The following is a 21,976-nucleotide window of genomic DNA, read 5'->3' as shown; positions in this document are numbered from 1 at the left end:
TTCAATTAGATCAGATGATGCCACCAAGCCAAGCTAGATGTTTAATAATTATGTCCAAAGTCTTTTCTTACTTTGGGAACTGTACCAAGCCAACAATACGAGAAGTCATTCATTTTTAGGTTGATTACTTTAAAGTTACGTATTTTTTGTTGAATGATTGATAGTAGGTAGCCTAAATATCTTACAGTATGTTTTCTCTGCATAGGTCAAGACATGTTTCATCTTGCAAACCATCAGCTGCTCTGTTTCCATTGCTGGGATCGCATTATGCGCTCTAGATGATTTTCAAATATATACACATTTCTCTGGTGTGTTTGGGAATGTGAGTAAAGTGCGCTTTGGCTAAACTTTAAAAAACATATCAGGATAGGGGAAATCTTCTAGAAACTAGCTACTTAAAGAAACTGAATCGGGATACAAAAGGACCCTGCTGTGCAATAATGTTGCCAGTGCCACAAATCTTGGTGAAGAACGATATCAATGCTGATTGCGTTTTACAACTTGCCCAATCAATCTGTCACCCAGTTTGTTTTAAGATGACCGAATTGGATGACTGCCAGGCAAAGAATTTTAAATTAGGTTTTTTTAAAACTATTTGATTTCATGTTATTTATTAACTGATGGTTTAACACCTTAAAATCTATTTAAACCCAAGAACAAAAATGAAATCTATATTTTCCATTTTTTTTATTTCCTTTATTTTTTACCTTTTGACCCTACCAGCAACACACTTCCTATCCTAAGGTGACAACACTAATTCAGCATCAGGACTTTTTTGTCAGAAAATAGGTGAGAACACTTACTCCCTCCTTGAGTGCTTGTGGGCATGGTAAATTAAGTGGATGTTATTTAATGACCTTTGACTTTAGTGACTTGTAGAGTTTAACCCTTACCACTAAGTGGCAGTTAAACAGGCGTTGTTGGTATCAGCGGCAGCAATATAATCATCCATAGTGTATGCCATAGTGTATGTTCTTTTTTTTAATTTAAATATTCTTTATTGGATTTTTCTTATTACAAAATAAAAAAAAACAACAAGCAAAAATAGAAAACATTATACTTTTCACAACAGCTTATGGAGATTATCAGTCCAATCAAGTAATATAAAAATATTTTACATTCTAAACCTCCTATATCTCTTCCCCCTCCCCCCCATCCCGTTCCCACCCACCCTCCCCTATCCCTGCACAATATAAAAAGGTTGCATGAACGTCCTCATGTACTAACATCACATCCACTCCTTAACCTTAATTCGCTGGTTCTCCTTTGTCTCTGTGCTATACTGACGGTCAATCCGATTCCTTAGGCACATTTCAGGTTAAGTCCAAATCAGGGGACTATACCTGACCACTGTAACCAGGAACTCCAAATTTTTGTGAATTTATCATAACTACATCTCCTAATATATACTGTTTTTTCTGTCCATACTAGTTTATCCACTGTCCTGAGCCAGTCTTCTGTGGTTATGGCATACTGGATAGCCAGGATTGTGCTATTAGTTTCCTAGCTTGGTAAAGGCACCTTCCTATAGCGATTTTCTTATTATTGCACTCCCCGCTTTCCCCGAGCAGGCCAAGGATACATACCATAGTGTATGTTCGGCGAACACCCGAATTGGCAGGGCGTTCGACGTTTATTCTGCCCCACAATGCACTGCGCACTGCACATTGCATTCTAAGCCCTGATTGGCTGAAGCAAAAAAGGCTTTGCCCAATCAGGGCACAAAACACTGTCAGAGCCAAGATTGGACAAAGTCATGATGACTTAGGCCAGTCATGGCTAATTGCTCATAGACCCACCCCACACTATAAAAGGTTCCTTCCCAGAGGAGCCATTTGCAACTTTCTATTGATTAAAGTACATCTAATTACACATTTTCTCGTCTCTGTTACATTTCGGTAATAAGCACCCCCATCATCTCTGGGAGGCCAACAAGGAGAAGCAGATGTTCTCATGACACTGTGAGGGGGCCAGCAGTGTATGTGTCCACAGGCAAAGGCGGCAGTGGTCCGTCCTCAGGCTGGGCACCATTTTCTCTGTTTAGTAATGTTGCCCATGCAATCCAGCAACAGCATGCAGAGGAGGTGGTGGACTGGCTTACAAAACCATCCTCATCCTCCTCATCCTCAATCACCCAAGCAGAGACTAGTGTGCAGTCCACCCCAGCTGGTAGAGCGGCTTATTCTGCCTCCTTGTGCACAACTACTCCTGCCATAACCCCAGCATCATGCATGGAGGAGTTATTTGAACACAGCGTCAGCCACTTGCTCCTTGGCATTACTTGATTCTAATGCTGGTTCTGACTTGAGGTTAAGGAAGGTAGAAACATGAGCCTGATAAACAACAAATTGGCAGTCATGTTTCCCCAGCTGCAGCGTATTGCCAAGTTGGCTCCAGTGATGATATCACGTACCTGGTGCTGGAGGCCAATGGAGAGAGGGCTTTTTCTTGCAGCTAAGTTCAAGACTCCCCTGAAGGTGGAACAGGAAGAACCAGGCCAAAGTAGCACAGGTCGTGTGCTAGGATGCTTGCAGAGAAATTCTGATTTGGATGCTTGTCAGAGGAGCCCAGGAGTACAGCTGATGCACTGGAGTGGTGTCTGCAAACAGGTGGCACCCGTGAGATGTAGCAGGTTCAAAGCCAAAGTCAGGTGGCAGGTGGGATTCAGAGCAAACATGGTCAAATGAATAGCCGGGGGTCAAACACTGGAGAGCAGGAAGGGAAGGTCCGTTAGTCAAGCCGGGGTCAGGTCAAGAGGCAGGCAGGAGACATGTTCAGGACATGCCAAGTGGATAACAGGAAATCATAGGAACATTGCACTGGAGGAGCTGAAGATCAACCAGCAACTACAGTTACTGACTGGCTTCCTTATAAAGGCCGTTTGGTGCCAAACTAAGCTGATGGTCTGCCTAACTGTGCGCCTGCATGTTCTGATGCACATCCGTGCGTGCACCTGTTTGCCAGTGTGCATTCCGTGCGCGCACCTGTGGATTTATTATGCGCCAGTGCAAATTCTTGTTGCCATGTAAGGTACTGGCAGGGATGCCAGCTCTTCGGCCACATCTGTTATGGATGGTGCCCTGACAGATGATGAGGATGATGCAGGGATGATGATGAGGTCACTGACGCGACTTGGGTGCAGGATAGAGCAGAGAAGGAAAGTGAGGGTGAGGCATAACCCCAACGAGGCAGGATGTACTTCAGAGGCAGCCATCATGGAAAAGTAGAGAGTAGACACCCAATTGCATCAGATTGTGAAGCTGTTATCCCCCGGCCAACTTCTCCCAGCTTAGCTGTCTGGGCCTTTATTAGCACATGTGCAGCTGATCGCACTGTTGCAATTTGCAAACAGATCAAGCATGGAAAAAACACCAGCCATTTGGGTACCACCACTCAGTCCATTGGCAAGAGCACCTGAAAGCCACATAAAAGGGACGCAATTCTTCTTCTCCTCACCTTTCAGGTCTACCCCCCGCTATATCTCATGACCTCTCAGCAGCCTCCACTGACAGGGATAGTGAAGGGTGTCACAGGTCCTTGCAGCATGTCTGCCAGCAACACACCACCAGCTGTAGAGTATAGCAGGCAAATTTCTCTGCCCCAGCTGCTGGAACGAAAAAAAATAAAAAAAATACAGTCACTGCCACCCACATGCCCAGCATCTAAATTCCAGCTTGTGCAAGTTGCTGGCTTTACAACTCCTGCCTTTCCGTCTAGTGGATTCTGCCCCCTTCCGTGAATTTTGCAGAATGTGCGGTACAATGGCAGGTTCCCAGTCGCTATTTCTTTTCAGGTAAGGCCATTCCAGCTCTGTACCATCACATGGAAGGCAATGTTGTGGCATCGTTAGGCAAGGCAGTCAGCAGCAAGGTCCAGGTTATTGCTGACACTTGATCCAGCAAGCATATGATATATTTAGTTCACAGCACACTGGGTAACTATGCTTCCAACTAGGAAGGATGCAGAACAGGGCTCAGTGCTGGAGCTGGTTTTACCGCCACGTTTCCATACAGCTGGTGGTGATAATGTGATATTTGTCAGCTCCACCCCCTCCTCCTCCTCCTCCATGCCCTCCTCTGCTAAATTGTCCTATGAACCACCAGTACCCCCTAAATATTCAAGGGGCTATCCAATGAGTCAGGCTAAAAGATGCCATGAAGTGCTTTAGCTCGCCTATCTAGGGGACATAAGCCACATCAGAGCAGAGATTCTTTCAGCTCTGCAGGGGTAGGCCCAGAGGTGGTTCATGCCACTCCAGCTTGAGCCAGGAATAGTGGTGTGCGATTGTCAGGCCTGAGCTCAGCCCTTCCTTCTCAGAGCTGGTCGCTCAGCTGTCGGCTAATTGCCAGCTCTTATCTCTCCACAGTTACTCAGCTGTTGATGATATCCTGCTCGTCAGTCCTGCCTACTTAAGCCATCCAGCCCAGAGGATGGTCAACATCACAGAGACTGCGATCCTGTTTAAAGACTTACTTGGCTGACATGTCTTCTGGCTCCAGATCCTGATTGCTGTTCTACTACATTGATCCCTGACCTTCTGGCTTGGCTGACTATTCATTCCGGTTACCAAACTTTGGCTATGTTTTGACTACGTTTGTTCTATTTTACTTTTATTTTTAAACAAGTGTGATTTAACTGTACTTCTGTCTCGGTCTGATTCAGGGTTTTTGACAGTAGGCGAAGGCCATGAATTCAGAATATGCAGTCAAACCACTTGTTGGTAATATTTTTTCCAGATTAGATGAACTGGATCACCGCATGGATCATGGCGTTACAAACGCTCCTGAGTCACACGACTCACCTGGAACCTCCCACTGTGGCCTCCCCGGAACAACCTATGTTGCAGGCCGTCCCTGCTGCTGCTCCAGTCTCTGTGCAGACACCCGCCTCCAGTATTACCTCTATAAGAGGTATGTCTGGTTCCGCTCCGCTTCCCCAGCGATTTGGGGGCGATCCAGTCCAATGCAGAGGGTTTCTCAACCAGGTTGAGATATACTTTGAGATCCTGCCCCAGAAGTTTCCCACGGACAAAAGCAAAGTAGGTTTCGTGATATCTTTGCTTTCTGAGAGAGCCTTGGCAAACCCTCTATGGGAGACGCAAAGACCTGTTGTCTTGAGTTACCCTAAGTTTGTGGCTTCCTTTAAAAGGGTATTTGACGTTCCCGCACGCTCCGCTTCTGCTGCCAAGTGCCTCATGTCCATCGAACAGAGTACGAAAACTGTTGCCGACTACGACATTGAATTCCGTACTCTGGCAGCAGAGGTTGCGTGGAACAATGAGGCCCTTGTGGCTGCTTTTTCTCATGGTCTCTCGGATACCATCAAGGATGAGATAGAAGCCCGAGATATACCCACTGAGCTGGAGAAGTTGATCTCGTTTGCAATCCTCATTGACTCCAGACTTTAGAGAAAGACTCTCTTTTAAGGAGCACTTGAGGAAGCCTCCTGTACGTTTGTCTCCGAGCTTTGCAGTCCCACACGGGCCTCCCTCACCTCCCATGCCTTCTGGTACCGAGTCGGTCAGTGAAGATGAACCTATGTAATTGGGTTTCACACGTCTCTCTGCTGATGAGAGAACCTTTAGGAGGAGGGAGAGACTGTACCTTTATTGTGGCCAGGCAGGTCACTTTTTGAAGTCTTGTCCTACCCGTCCTGGGAACGCCCGAACCTTGAAGTCCTGTCACGGACAGACTTTAGGTGACGTTGTTTCATCCCCAGTTATCCAAAAGGATAAGCCCCTGGTTTCGGTCTGGTTTCGTACCACCCTGTACGTCTCTGCAATTGACTATTGTTGGATCTTATTGAAATAAAGATGTCCTTATCCCAGAGTGCGGCTATCTAGGATTTCTTTCTACCTCACTGCCATACCCCTCGTGGCCGGGTTTACCCTTTGTCAGTCTTGGAGGATAAATTCATGGAGGAGTATGTTGCAGATGCAATTTCTTGAGGTTTCACCCGCAAATCCTCATCTCCTGCTGGTGCTGGTTTCTTCTTTGTGAAGAAGAATAGTGGTGAACTGAGACCTTGTATTGATTATAGGGGTCTCAATCATTTCACGATTAGGAAAGCTTATCCGATTCCATTGACTACAGAGTTATTTGACCTCCTCAAGGGAGCAACGGTTTTCACAAAGCATTGTATGCCCCTCTCAAATCATCTCGTGAGGATTAAGGAGGGCGACGAGTGGAAAACTGCGCTTAATACCAGAACAGTGTCAGAAACCATGAAATCAGACCGAGACAGAAGTACAGTTAAATAACACTTGTTTAATAATAAAAGTAAAAAGAACAAACGTAGTCAAAACATAGCCAGAGTTCAGTAACTGGCTGGATAGTCAGCCAAGCCAGAAGTCAGGGATCAAAGTAGTGGAACAGCAAGCAGGATCTGGAGCCAGAAGGGATGTCAGCAACAGGAATGCAGGAGATGTTTCTTGTGATGTTGACCAAGGCGAAGGCAGAGACCCTCTGGACTGTACAGTTTAAGTAGGCAGGACTGACGAGCAGGATATGAACAACAGCTGAGTAACTGTGGAGAGAGATGGGAGCTGGCAATTAGCCGACAGCTGAGCGGCCAGTTTAGAGAAAGATGGGCTGAGCCCAGCCCTGACAGTACCCCCTCCTCAATGACCCCTCCCCCTCGGAGGACCACCAGGCTTGAGGGGAAAACGTCTATGGAAATCACGGAGGAGGACAGGGGCATGTATGTCCGAGGATGAGACCCAAGAGCGTTCCTCCGGTCCGTACCCCTTCCAATGCACCAGGTACTGTATGTGCCCACGGAACCTACGGTGGTCAACAATGGACTGTACTTCATACTCATCATGGTTCTCAACCTGTACAGGGTGAGGATGTGGCACCGAGGTGGTAAAGTGGTTGCAGACCAAAGGTTTTAATAAGGAGACATGAAATACATTCAAAATATGCATATTAGAAGGAAGGTCTCATGTATAAGCCACTGGGTTAATCCTGCGAAGAATACGGAAAGGCCCAAATAAACCAAGGTGCGAACTTCAATGAGGAAACACGAAGTCGGAGGTTGTGACATGACAGCCAGACCCTGTCCCCAACCTGGTAGGAAGGCGCAGGCAGGCGTCCGCGGTCAGCATGGAGTCTGTACTTATCATTATCATGACGCAAAGCCTCCTGGACTTGTGCCCAAGTGTAACGAAGACCACGGAGATGCTCCTCTAACGCAGGAATACTCTGCAGAACAAACGAGTCAGGAAACATGGAAGGTTGGAAACCATAAATCGCCATAAACGGGGACAATCGGGAAGCAGAATTCAAGGCACTGTTGTGAGCAAACTCTGCCCAAGGTAAGAGGTTTGACCAGATGTTTTGATGGTCAGAAATATAGCAATGTAGGAATTGCTCCAAGGACTGATTGGCTCGTTCTGTGGCCCCATTAGACTGCAGTGATACGCAGAGGAGAAAGCAAGCTGAATTCCCAACTGTGCACAAAAGGCTAGCCACAACCGGGACACAAACTGACTACCCCTGTCTGAGACAATCACCTTGGGTAGCCCATGTAAGCGAAAGATCTCCCGAACAAAAATGGAAGCCAGTTCCTTAGAAGTGGGCAACTTCTTAAGTGGAATACAATGACTCATCTTGGAGAACCGGTCAACCACCATAGGGATAACTGTGTTGCCCTGGGAGTTGGGTAACTCCACAATGAAATCCATAGACAGGTGGGTCCGGGGCCTCTCTCCATTGGGTATGGGTTGTAGGAGGCCCACTGGAAGCTGTCGTGGAGTCTTACTCTGAGCACACACGGAACAGGCAGCTACGAAAGCAGTTACATCAGCATGTAGACTAGGCCACCAGAATTGTTGGGAAATGGCCCAAACGAGTTGATTCCTCCCAGGGTGGGCAGCAGCCTTGGGAGAATGGTAAGTCTGGAGCACGGCAGTACGGAGACTCTCTGGAACAAAGCAGCGGTCACAAGGTTTCTCAGGTGGAGCATGGACCTGAGCAGCAAGAATTTTGGAACCCAAAATTTTGTCACCCAAAGAAGTGAGACTGGTGCAAACCGTAGCCAGAATACGATCAGGAGGAATTACAGGAACCGGAACCAACTCTGATGCCGCGTACACACGGTCGGACTTTTCGTCTACAAAAGTCCAACGGACGCTGACGGACTAAAGCTGGCTGGTAATCCGATCGTGTGTGGGCTTCTCCGGACTTTCAACTGACTTTTTCAGCCTCAAATCCGACGGACTTTAGATTTGAAACATGCTTCAAATCTTTCCGACGGACTCGAGTCCGGTCGAAAAATCCGCTCGTCTGTATGCTAGTCTGACGGACAAAAACCCACGCTAGGGCAGCTATTGGCTACTGGCTATCAACTTCCTTATTTTAGTCCGGTGTACGTCATCACGTAAGAATTCAACGGACTTTTGTGTGATCGTGTGTAGGCAAGTCTGTTCGTTAGAAAGTCCGCTGCAAGTCCGTCGAAAGTCCGTCGAAAGTCTGTCGGACAGGCTGTCGGACTTTTGTAGCTGAAAAGTCCGACCGTGTGTACGCCCCATAAGAGCTCATCGTGCCCTTCTGGGAGAGAGGCGTTTAGCCTCAGACAACAATGTAAGATTCTTATGGTCAGTAAGAATGAGAACCGGTACAGTGGTATCTTCGAGCATTCTTTCAGGGCTAAAATGATCGCCAACAGCTCTCTGTCACCAATTTCATAATTGCACTCCCCAGGTGGCAATTTCTTGGAAAAGTACCCACAAGGATGCATAGCGCTCTCAGAGGTAGGACGTTGAGACAGAAGGGCGCCAACACCAGTCTCAGAAGCATCAACCTCAAGGATAAGAGGTAACGTAGGATCAGGATTTGCCAGCACAGGAGCAGAAACAAAGGCAGCCTTGAGACTCTCAAAGGCCCTAATGGACTCCGGAGACCAACTCTGTGGGTTACCGTCCTTTCTGGTCATATCAGTCAGAGGCTTGACCAGAGACGAGAAGTTACGAATAAACCTCCGATAATAGTTGGCAAAGCCCAGGAAACGCTTCAGAGGGCGTAAACCCACGGGTCGGGGCCACTGTAGGACTGCCAAAAGTTTCTCTGGGTCCATCGAAAAACCAGCAGTGGAAATGACATAGCCCAGGAATTTAACCTGTTCACGATGGAACTCGCACTTCTCAAGTTTACAATAGAGATTGTTCTGTCTTAGTTTCTGAAGCACACGACAGACATCTGTGTGGTGGCTCTCCAGGGATTTGGAAAATATGAGGATATCATCGAGATAAACCACCACACATAACTGCAACAAATCTCGGAGGACATCGTTAATAAATTCCTGGAAAACTGCCGGGGCCTTACAAAGGCCAAAAGGCATTACGAGGTACTCAAAATGGCCTGCTTGTCAGGGCTGGGCTCAGTCCTTCCTTCTCTGAGCTGGCCACTCAGCTGTCGGCTAATTGCCAGCTCCCATCTCTCTCCACAGTTACTCAGTTGTTGTTCATATCCTGCTCGCCAGTCCCGCCTACTTAAGCTGTCCAGTCCAGAGGGTCTTTGCCTTCGCCTTGGTCAACATCACAAGAAACATCTCCTGCGTTCCTGTTTAAAGACTGGCTTTGCTGACATCCCTTCTGGTTCCAGATCCTGCTTGCTGTTCCACTACTTTGATCCCTGACTTCTGGCTTGACTGACTATCCGTTCCGGTTACTGAGCTCTGGCTATGTTTTGACTTTGTTTGTTCTTTTTACTTTTATTATTAAACAAGTGTGATTCAACTGTACTTCTGTTTCGGTCTGATTTCATGGTAACTCACATAGTTGGACTCCAGAGTTCCGTTAAGGCCTTTGGGAGCCTCAAGACTGCCTTTGTTTCTGCTCCTGCGTTGGCACATCCTGATCCTACGTTACCTTTTATCCTTGAAGTTGATGCTTCTGAGACTGGAGTTGGTGCCCTTCTCTCTCAACATCCTACCTCTGAGAGTGCTATGCATCCTTGTGTCTACTTTTCCAAGAAATTGTCACCTGGGGAGCACAATTATGAGATTGGTGAAAGAGAGCTGTTGGCGATCATTTTAGCCCTGAAAGAATGGAGACATCTCCTCGAAGGTACCACTGTGCCGGTTCTCATTCTTACTGACCATAAGAATCTCACATTCTTGTCTGAGGCTAAACGCCTCTCTCCCAGAAGGGCGCGATGGGCTCTTTTCTTGTCAAGTTTCAATTACATTGTCTCATTCTTACCCGGTATTAGGAATGTAAGGTCTGACGCTTTGTCACGACAATTTTACTCCACTTCCAAGATGGAGTGGGTTCTGGTTCCTGTGATTCCTTTTGATTGTATTCTGGCTACGGTTCGCACCAGTCTCACCTCTCCTTTGGGTGACAAAATTCTTGATGCTCAGGTCTATGCTACTCCTGAGAAACCTTGTGGCCGCTGCTTTGTTCCAGAGAGTCTCCGTACTGCCGTGTTCCAGATTTACCATTCTCCCAAGGCTGCTGGCCACCCTGGGAAGAATCAACTCTTTTGGGCCATTTCCCAACAATTCTGATGGCCTAGTGTACGTGCTGATGTAACCACCTTCATAGCTGCCTGTTCCATGTGTGCTCAGAGTAAGACTCCACTACATCTTCCAGTGGGCCTCCTACAACCCATACCCAATGGAGAGAGGCCCTGGACCCATCTGTCTATGGAATTCATTGTGGAGTTACCCAACTCCCAGGGCAACACAGTTATCCTTCTCAAAAATGCCTCATTGTATTCCACTTAAGAAGTTGCCCACTTCTAAGGAACTGGCTTCCATTTTTGCTTGGGAGATCTTTCGCTTACATGGGCTACCCAAGGTGATTGTCTCGGACGGGATTAGTCAGTTTGTCCCGGTTCTGGCGAGCCTTTTGTGCACATTTGGGAATTCAGCTTGCTTTTTTCTCTGCGTATCACCTGCAGTCTAATGGGGCCACAGAACGAGCCAATGTCCTTGGAGCAATTCCTACATTGCTAGATTTCTGACCATCATATCAACTGGCTAGATCTATTACCGTGGGCAGAGTTTGCTCACAATAATGCCTTGAATTCTGCTTCCTGATTGTCCCCGTTTATGGAGAACTATGGTTTCCAACCTTCCATGTTGCCTGACTCATTTGTTCCGCAGAGTATTCCTGCGTTATAGGAGCATCTCTGTGGTCTTCGTTACACTTGGGCACAAGTCCAGGAGGCTTTGCAACATGCTAATGATACGTACAGACTCCATGCTGACCGCAGACGCCAGCCTGCGCCTTCCTACAGATTGGGTCTGGCTGTCATCTCCCAACCTCTGACTTTGTGTTCCCTCACTGAAGTCCGCACCTATTGGGCCTTTCCGTATTCTTTGCAGGATTAACCCAGTGGCTTACGCATTAGACCATCCTTCTAATATGTGTATTTCAAATGTATTTCAAGTCTCCTTATTAAAACCTTTGGTCTGCAACCGCTTTACCACCTCGGTGCCACGTCCTCACCCTGTACAGGTTGAGAACCATCAGGAGTATGAAGTACAGTCCATTGTTGACTCCCGTAGGTTCCATGGGCGCATACAGTACCTGGTGCATTGGAAGGGGTACGGTCCGGAGGAACGCTCTTAGGTCTCATCCTTGGACGTACATGCCCCTTGTCAGAGAAGCTCTCCAAGAAGATCGGCTATTGGGCGCTCCGGTGTGCGCCAGTTCGCGTCTGGGCGCACGCACGGCGCTTGGCGCCAACCGCCCTATTTAATGTGCTGGAACCTTCTGCTCAGTGCTGTCCGATCTGCAGCTCCCAGTGCCTGAGTTCCTGTTTCCTGTCCACTTCCTGTTTGCCTGTCTGATCTCCTAGTGACCCCGGCTTGTCCTGGACTTCTCTTGTTATCCGCCTGCACCTGACCACGGCTTTCCTTGACTACGTCTCTTCCTGCTCCTCTGTACCACGTTGCCTGCCTGCTGCCAACCCTGCCTGTGACCTGGACTCTGAGCCTGCCTGTTCCTCTGTACCTTACTGACCGTCTGCTGCCAACTCTGCCTGAGACCGGACCTGCCCTTTCTGCTCCTGCTCTGCACCAGCTGCTTAGTCCCTTACTTTCTAGGACTTCCAGACCATACGCTTTAGGATCCTGGGCCTTACCTCCGCAAGTCACCCGCCAGGCTCTCTTACCACTCTGCGCTCCTGTGCCTTCTGTTTACACTACCAGGGGCCGGGAACCAGATACGTACAGGAGGCCTCCCCTGCTATACCGGGTTCGTCAGTCAGGTACGTGTAAGTCTGACAGTATCGGACAGCCATGTCCGAGCCCGAGCAGGGATCCTCTCCCATGGAGCAGCTATGCAGACACCTGGCGGGTCTCACTCAAGCTGTAAAGAGCCTTCAGGAAGGCTACACTAGGCTGGAAGAGAGAGTCCAGGTGCTCTCCTCACCTGCTAACCCTTTAGCTGCTGCTGCTTCCGGACTCTCATCTCCTCCCTCCGTGGTCATGCTTCCTCCTGAGCCAAGGGTACCTACACCCGACAGATTTTCCGGTGAACGTAGCAAGTATCGATCCTTCCGCAGTGCCTGCAAACTATACTTTGCTCTGCTACCACGAACCTTCTCCTTGGAAGCATGAAGGTGGGCTTTGTAATTTCTCTCCTGTCTGGCGAACCACAGACCTGGGCCCACCGTCTCCTGGAACAAAAATCAGCATCCCTAGACAACCTGGATGCATTCTTTGCTGCTGGATCCTAAAGCGTATGGTCTGGAAGTCCTAGAAAGTAAGGGACTAAGCAGCTGGTGCAGAGCAGGAGCAGAAAGGGCAGGTCCGGTCTCAGGCAGAGTTGGCAGCAGACGGTCAGCAAGGTACAGAGGAACAGGCAGGCTCAGATTCCAGGACACAGGCAGGGTTGGCAGCAGGCGGGCCAATTGTATGAGGACCCCCAGTTGAAAGCCACCGCTGAGTCCGCCTTGCATGCCCTACAACAAGGGCGTAGACCTGCCGAAGATTACGTCCTGGAATTCAGGCGTTGGAGTTCAGACACGGATTGGAACGACGCGGCCCTGCGTTACCAATTTCGCATGGGTCTTTCCGATCCGCTTAAGGACGAGTTGGCGTGGATTGGGGTACCACAGACGTTGGAGGGCCTCATCAACCTGTCCGTTCAGATAGACTGGCGCCTCAGAGAGCGCCGATCCGAAAGAACCACCAGTCAGTTCCGTCCTACCTGGGTCCTCCCAAAGGTCCCTAGTGCCACCAGCTCTGTCGGCCTAAGCCTTCGTGTACCGCCTACTCCGGTGCTTGATGCCCCTGAGCCAATGCAGCTTGGCCTTCTCCGACCATCCCTCACACCTGAAGAGCGACAGCGTCGACGGGTCAACAACCTATGCATGTACTGTGGGGAGTCAGGCCACTACGTGAGATCTTGCCCTAACAAGACAAGACTCAGCCTCTACTAAGTGTGCTCCTGTCATACGTAATCCTGCTAATCATCTTGCTCTCCCCATTGTTCTACAGCTTCCAGGACAGGATCTTACAGTCTCGGTCATAATTGACTCTGGAGCTTTTAGCTGCTTTATAGACCTAACCTTTGCCGCTAACCACCGTATTCCTCTCCAAGCAAAATCACAGGGACTTGCGGTCCATCTCGCTGACAGCTCCACCCTCAGCTCGGGTCCCGTCACCCAGGAGACTATTCCTCTATTGGCCATTATGGATACTTACCATCGAGAATTCCTTTGTTTTGATGCGATTTCTTCACTTTTTCCGATTATTTTGGGAATGCCGTGGCTACAAGCCCATAACCCTAGTATTGCTTGGGCTTCCGGAGAAATTAAGTTCTGCTCCCGCTATTGTCATCAACACTGTTTGCCCAGTACCCCTACAGATGCCTCTCAACTCATGTGTCTGGACGTGGACACCAAATCGCAGCAAGCGATTCCCACTCCGTATCGGGATTTTCTTGATGTCTTCAGTAAAAAGGGGGCGGAAACCCTTCCTCCTCACAGACCTTATGATTGCCCGATAGAACTTTGGCTGGGTCTGAAGTTCCGTTTGGACGAATTTTCCCGTTAACAGAGCAGGAGCTGGCTACTCTCAAGACTTATATTGATGAGAACCTAAAGAGAGGATTCATCCATCCATCCACGTCACCGGCCGGGGCCGGCATTTTCTTCGTGGAGAAGAAGGACCACTCCCTTCGGCCTTGTATCGACTATAGAGAGTTAAACAAAATAACCATCAAGAATCGCTACCCCTTACCTCTGGTACCCGAACTCTTCCAAAGACTAGGTTCAGCAACAATCTTCACTAAACTCGATCTCCGTGGGGCCTATAACCTAATCCGCATCAGAGAGGGAGATGAGTGGAAAACTGCCTTCCGTACCCGGTTCGGGCACTTTGAATATGTTGTTATGCCCTTTGGTCTGTGCAACGCGAGTGCAACGTTTCAGCACTTCATTAACGACATTTTCCGTGACCGCCTGGACTTATACGTTATAGTATATCTAGATGACATCTTGATTTTCTCCTCCTCAGTCATCGAACATCGCAGGCATGTCTGAAATGTTCTAACCCGGCTCAGGCAGCATGAACTTTATGCCAAATTAGAAAAGTGCGAATTCGAATGCCAATGTATCCAGTTCCTCGGCCTAATCATTGCTAGTGACGGCATTAAGATGGATCCGCAAAAAGTGGCAGCTATCCTCAACTGGCCCGCTCCCTCCGATAAAAAAGGGGTCCAACGCTTCATTGGCTTTGCCAACTTTTATCGCAAATTCATTAAAGGCTTCTCTGCAATTATTACACCAATTACCGAACTAACCAAGCAAGGGAACCGTTTTTGTTGGTCCACTGAGGCGCAATCTGCCTTTGACAAACTTAAAAAGTTGTTTACCTCCGCCTCCATCCTGAAACATCCAAACCCTGCCTTACCTTTCGTCCTTGAAGTGGACGCTTCAGAAGTTGCTGTGGGGGCAGTACTCTCTCAGCGGCAAGGTGCCAAGTCCCTGCTTTATCCAGTAGCTTTTTTTTCTCGGAAACTCTCCACTGCCGAAAGGAACTATGATGTTGGAGGCAGAGAGCTTCTAGCTATTAAGGCCGCATTGGAAGAGTGGCGTTATCTCTTAGAGGGTGCTGCACATCCCATTTTGGTCTATACTGACCACAAGAATCTCGAGTACTTGAGAACAGCCAAGAGACTGCGACCTCGGCAGGCAAGGTGAGCTCTGTTCTTCTCTAGGTTCCAGTTTCACATCACGTACAGACCTGGCTCCAAGAACACCAAGTCGGACGCATTATCCCGCATGTTCCAGGATTCCGAGGAACCTTTACCTTCTGACACCATCCTTCCTGCTGGAAATTTTCTGTTGCTACAGGGGCATATCATATCCCAAATTAAACAGGCCTCCAGGAATCTGTCCCCACTAGGGATGAGCTTCGTGTTCGGGTCGAACCCATGTTCGACTCGAACATCGGCTGTTCGCCCGTTCGCCGAATTGCGAACGATATGGGCCGTTCGCGCTAAATTCGTGCGGCATCGCAGTGCATTGCTGGCTGATGATTGGCCAAGCATGCACTATGACCCGCATGCTTGGCCAATCACAGCGCCGTCAGTAGAGAGAGCTGTAATTGGCCAAAGCCAGGGTGGCTTTGGCCAATTATGGCTCAGGGGATTTAGTACACACCCCACACTATATAAGGCCGCCTGCACGGCGGCCCTGTGTAGTGTGTGTTCCGGTGTGCTGAGAGATAGAGAGAGAGAGAGACAGTGTCATTTGATTTGAGTTAGATAGATTAGGCAGAACAGTCAGTCAGTTAGCTGCACTTACAGTGTATTGTGTATATATATGCATCCCAGGTGTTGCATATATATATATACACTGTATTCAGTTTAGCTAGATCCGTTCCTGTTATCTTCTATCTAGACTATTTACATTTAATGCAGTGCGTCCTGCTCACAGTGTTCAGCTAGATCCGTTCCTGCTATTTACATTTAGTGCAGTGCGTCCTGCTCACAGTGTTCAGCTAGATCCGTTCCTGTTATCTTCTAGACTATTTACATTTAGTGCAGTGCGTCCTGCTCACAGTGTTCAGCTAGATCCGTTCCTGCAATTTACATTTAGTGCAGTGCGTCCTGCTCACAGTGTTCAGCTAGATCCGTTCCTGCTATTTACATTTAGTGCAGTGCGTCCTGCTCACAGTGTTCAGCTAGATCCGTTCCTGCTATTTACATTTAGTGCAGTGCGTCCTGCTCACAGTGTTCAGCTAGATCCGTTCCTGTTATTTACATTTAGTGCAGTGCGTCCTGCTCACAGTGTTCAGCTAGATCCGTTCCTGCTATTTACATTTAGTGCAGTGCGTCCTGCTCACAGTGTTCAGCTAGATCCGTTCCTGCTATTTACATTTAGTGCAGTGCGTCCTGCTCACAGTGTTCAGCTAGATCCGTTCCTGCTATTTACATTTAGTGCAGTGCGTCCTGCTCACAGTGTTCAGCTAGATCCGTTCCTGTTATCTTCTAGACTATTTACATTTAGTGCAGTGCGTCCTGCTCACAGTGTTCAGCTAGATCCGTTCCTGTTATTTACATTTAGTGCAGTGCGTCCTGCTCACAGTGTTCAGCTAGATCCGTTCCTGCTATTTACATTTAGTGCAGTGCGTCCTGCTCACAGTGTTCAGCTAGAGCCGTTCCTGCTATTTACATTTAGTGCAGTGCGTCCTGCTCACAGTGTTCAGCTAGATCCGTTCCTGTTATCTTCTAGACTATTTACATTTAGTGCAGTGCGTCCTGCTCACAGTGTTCAGCTAGATCCGTTCCTGCTATTTACATTTAGTGCAGTGCGTCCTGCTCACAGTGTTCAGCTAGATCCGTTCCTGTTATCTTCTAGACTATTTACATTTAGGGCAGTGCGTCCTGCTCACAGTGTTCAGCTAGATCCGTTCCTGTTATCTTCTAGACTATTTACATTTAGTGCAGTGCGTCCTGCTCACAGTGTTCAGCTAGATCCGTTCCTGTTATCTTCTAGACTATTTACATTTAGTGCAGTGCGTCCTGCTCACAGTGTTCAGCTAGATCCGTTCCTGTTATCTTCTAGACTATTTACATTTAGTGCAGTGCGTCCTGCTCACAGTGTTCAGCTAGATCCGTTCCTGTTATCTTCCTACTGACAGGCAGGCTTGTCTGGTTACAGTATATAAAGCTACCTGAAGAAAATTACAGGTGTTCTATTTGATCCTATTAGTACCACGGTCAGGCAGCTAGACTATTTACATTTAGTACAGTGCGTCCTGCTCACAGTGTACAGCTAGATCCGTTCCTGTTATCTTCCTACTGACAGGCAGGCTTGTCTGGTTACAGTATATAAAGCTACCTGAAGAAAATTACAGGTGTTCTATTTGATCCTATTAGTACCACGGTCAGGCAGCTAGACTATTTACATTTAGTACAGTGCGTCCTGCTCACAGTGTTCAGCTAGATCCGTTCCTGTTATCTTCCTACTGACAGGCAGGCTTGTCTGGTTACAGTATATAAAGCTACCTGAAGAAAATTACAGGTGTTCTATCCCAGCTTAGTGCAGCTACAGGCCATTAGTATGTCTGGAAGGCCAAGAAGGAGAGGCAGACAGTCACAAGCCAATAAGAGAGGGCAAGCAGGCTCTGTGTCTAGTGCTGGTCGTGGAGACGGTGCATCCTCATCAGCACGTGGCCATGGGACACGCTTGGCCTTTTTTTCGGCAGCTGGCCGTGTTGAGCCGCAACATGCGGAAGACTTGGTCGAGTGGATGACCAAGCCGTCCTCATCCTCCTCATCCTCTCTCACCCATGCCCAGGGTGCTTTGTCTGGCAAAGCAGCGGCCTCTTCCCTCAGCTCAATGTCATCAGTGACTCCTTCCCTAGCTCCACCATGTCCTCATGAGGATTCCCTCGAACTGTTTGACCACAGTGTTGGGTACATGCTCCAGGAGGATGCCCAGCGTTTGGAAGGCTCTGATGACGATACTGAGCTCGATGAAGGCAGTAACATGAGCACGGACAGAGGGGGTGCCCAAGAAGGACAGCAATCTGGCAGTCATGCTCCCCCTGCTGCAGCATACTGCCAGGTTTGCTCCAGTGATGAGGAGGGAGGGGATGATGAGGTCACTGACTCAACGTGGGTGCCTGATAGGAGAGAGGAGGAGGAGGAGGAGGAGGAGGAGGAGGAGGCGGCGGCACATCACCAACGAGGCAGGATGCCCTCCAGGGGCCAGCCTAAGGGCAGCACATTGACTGCATCACACCCCAAAGCTCCACATGTGCAGGGCGCTGCAGTCTCTGCGCGTTATTCAAAAAGTTCTTTGGTGTGGGCCTTTTTTGAGACGAGTGCATCAGATCGCACCGCTGCTATTTGCAACATATGTCTCAAGCGTATCTCGCGTGGCCAAAACATCTCCCGCTTGGGTACCACATGCTTGACCAGACATATGTTGACCTGCCATGCAGTTCATTGGCAAGCGTATCTAAAAGACCCACACCAAAGAACAAAGAGGATCTCTCCTTGCTCCTCATCAGCTGAGATTTCCAACCCCACTAGACCTTCAGTCCTCTCTGAGACCTGCAGTGAGAGGAATGAAGGTGTAGAATTAGGTGTGTCACAGCCAAGTACTTGTGGGCAATCTGCTTTTGGTACACCGACGTCAGATTGTACCAGGCAAATTTCCCTGCCCCAGCTGCTGCACCGCCGAAAGAAGTTTGCTCCCAGCCATCCACATGCCCAGCGGTTGAATGCTAGCTTGGCAAAATTGCTAGCACTTCAACTGCTGCCTTTTCAGTTGGTAGACTCTGCCCCCTTCCGTGAGTTTGTGGAATGTGCGGTTCCTCAGTGGCAGGTACCCAAACGCCACTTTTTCTCACGGAAGGCGATTCCGGCTCTCTACCGGCATGTGGAAGGCAATGTCCATGCCTCGCTGGACAGGGCGGTCAGCGGTAAGGTGCATATTACCGCTGACTCATGGTCCAGCAGGCATGGACAGGGACGTTACCTAAGTTTCACGGCGCATTGGGTGACTCTGCTGGCAGCTGGGAAGGATGCAGGACAAGGTGCAGTAGTGTTGGAGGTTGTTCCGCCACCACGCCTCCAAAATGCTGATTGTGACACACCTCTCTCCTCCACCCCCTCCTCTTCTTCTTCCTCCATGGCCTCTTCCTCGGAACCAGCGGTGCTCCGTAGGCGTTCAAGGGGCTACGCAAGTACGCAGGCCAAAAGATGCCATGCGGTGCTTGAGCTGGTGTGCTTGGGGGACAGGAGCCACACTGGGGCAGAGGTTCTGTCAGCTCTGCAGGGGCAGGTTCAGAGGTGGTTGACGCCACGCCAACTTAAGGCAGGAATGGTGGTTTGCGACAATGGCACCAACCTCCTCTCTGCCCTCCGACAGGGACAAATGACCCATGTGCCCTGTTTGGCTCACGTCCTTAACTTGGTGGTGCAGCGGTTCTTGGGCAGGTACCCGGGCTTACAGGATGTCCTGAGGCAGGCCAGGAAAGTCTGTGTGCATTTCCGCCGGTCATATAATGCCAGTGCTCGGCTGACGGACCTCCAAAAGGAGTTTAACCTGCCCAAGAACCGCCTAATCTGTGACATGCCCACCAGGTGGAACTCAACGTTGGCCATGCTGCAGCGGCTGCACACGCAGCAGAGGGCCATCAATGAGTACCTGTGCGACTATGGCACCAGGACAGGGTCAGGGGAGCTTGGTTTTTTTTCCCCACGCCAGTGGGCCATGATCAGGGATGCATGCACTGTCCTGTCACCATTCGAGGAGGCCACGAGGATGGTGAGCAGTGACAGTGCATGCATCAGTGACACTGTCCCCCTTGTCCACCTGTTGGAGCACACGCTGCGTGGAATAATGGACAGGGCACTTGAGGCAGAACAGAGGCAGGAAGAGGAGGACTTCCTTAGCTCTCAAGGCCCCCTTTATCCAGACAGTTTTCCTGCGTGCCCGCCGATCACACAGGAAGAGGACGAGGAGGAAGAGGAGGAGGAGGAAGATTGTGTCAGTATGGAGGTGGAGCCTGGCACTCAGCATCAGCAGCAGTCTTTAAGGGATCAGTCCCAAGAAACACATGGACTTGTACGTGGCTGGGAGGAGGTGGCTGCGGACCATGTCGTTCTTAGTGACCCAGAGGACTCCGGACCGAATGCCTCAGCAAACCTACGCTGCATGGCCTCCCTGATCCTGCAAAGCCTGCGTAAGGATCCTCGTATTCGTGGTATCAAGGAGAAGGACCAATACTGGCTGGCAACCCTCCTTGATCCACGTTACAAGGGTAAGGTTGCGGACCTTATCTTGCCATCGCAGAGGGAGCAGAGGATGAAACATCTTCGGGAGGCCTTGCAGAAAGGTCTGTGCAACGCGTTCCCAGAGACTGGGAGGTTACAAACTCCTGTTTCTGGGCAACGTGTTGCTGAGGCTTCGGTCAGTCAAAGAAGGAGCGGTGGAGAAGGTGGCCGTCTGACCGATGCGTTCAGACAATTTTTTGGTCCGCAGCCTCAAGGTATGATCGGTTCCAGCAACCATTGCCAGCGTCTGTTTTACATGGTGCAGGAATACCTAGGGGCAAGATCAGACTTGGACACCTTTCCCACCGAAAATCCTCTGGGTTACTGGGTCTTGAGGATGGATCACTGGCCAGAGCTTGCACAGTATGCAATTGAGCTACTGGCCTGTCCTGCATCCAGCGTTCTTTCGGAACGCACATTCAGTGCTGCTGGAGGCGTGGTAACCGATCACAGGGTGCGTCTGTCCACCGACTCGGTCGATCGGCTGACCTTCATAAAAATGAATGAGTCTTGGATCACCACCAGCTACCAAGCACCTGATGCTGATGTAACTGAATAATTTTTTTTTAAATCTCAGATCCCTTCAAAGACTGCCTATGCTGATGCTGAGTGACTATCCCTGAGTAATTATCCTCTTCCTCCTCAATCATCACGCTGATAGCTTGTAAGAACATTTTTGGTTCTGGGCGCCACCACCAGTGCCTAAGGCACAATTTTTCAGCCCCTGTTTAACAGGGGCGTGTAATTAGAATTTTTGATGTAATACTTTGCAGCAGGGCTCGTTCCTGCATTCCAACTAGAGTGTCTGTGAGGGGTTGCAGTGTTGTGGCACCAGCACCAGTGCCTAAGGCCCAATTTTTCTGCCCCTGTCTAACAGGGGCGTGTAATTACAATTTTTGATGCAATACTTTGCAGCAGGGCTCGTTCCTGCGTTCCAACTAGAGTGTCTGTGAGGGGTTGCAGTGTTGTGGCACCAGCACCAGTGCCTAAGGCCCAATTTTTCTGCCCCTGTCTAACAGGGGCGTGTAATTACAATTTTTGAAGCAATACTTTGCAGCAGGGCTCGTTCCTGCGTTCCAACTAGAGTGTCTGTGAGGGGTTGCAGTGTTGTGGCACCAGCACCAGTGCCTAAGGCCTAATTTTTCAGCTCCTGTTCAACAGGGGCATGTAATTACAATTCTTGATCTAATATTTCACAGCAGGGCCCTGTGAGGGCTTACAGTGTTGTGGCCACAGCAACACCTAAGGCCCAAATTTCTGCTGAGTATATAGGGCAGGACCCTACTTTCAAACATCTAACTTACAAACGACTCCTACTTGCAAACGGAAGGAGACAACAGGAAGTGAGATGAAATCTACCCCTAGGAAGGGAAATTCTCTCCTGTAAGAGTTAATATGGGAAAACAATTTCTCCTTTCCACTGATGCTTTCCAATCCTTGTTCCACAAAAAAACCCAAATTTTCAAAAAACATTTTTCATTGGGACAAAAAAGTGAGGTGAAATCTTCTGAAGAGGAGGAAAGACAGCAAAACAAATGTCACAGGGGTGATAACCCTTCCCTATGTTTTCCAAAAAGCTTAGAAAAGATTTTTTGGCTGGAGCTAAACACGTTAAAAATGTTCAAAATTACAAAGAGATTCTACTTAACAACAAACCTACAGTCCCTGTCTTGTTTGCACCGCCTGTATACTGCTGTTCAGAGTATATAGGGCCTGGTGGCCCCA

At 49.0% G+C, this 21,976-nt stretch overlaps 1 protein-coding gene across 1 annotated transcript in view; it reads left to right on the top strand.

The window, feature by feature from the left end:
- The window catches only part of LOC141105354 (uncharacterized), an 86,796-nt gene that overhangs the window by 36,216 nt on the left and 28,604 nt on the right, over positions 1 to 21,976 (top strand). Inside the window, exon 4 of the mRNA XM_073595217.1 lies at positions 206 to 322. Coding sequence (XP_073451318.1) covers positions 206 to 322 — 117 coding nt within the window. The remainder of the gene's footprint in view (positions 1 to 205; positions 323 to 21,976) is intronic.

This window comes from Aquarana catesbeiana, linkage group LG08 (genome assembly GCF_042186555.1).
Source record: "Aquarana catesbeiana isolate 2022-GZ linkage group LG08, ASM4218655v1, whole genome shotgun sequence".
NCBI lineage: Eukaryota > Metazoa > Chordata > Amphibia > Anura > Ranidae > Aquarana > Aquarana catesbeiana.
The sequence above is the reverse complement of the archived record's forward strand: the minus strand, read 5'-3'. Positions and strand labels throughout refer to the sequence as shown.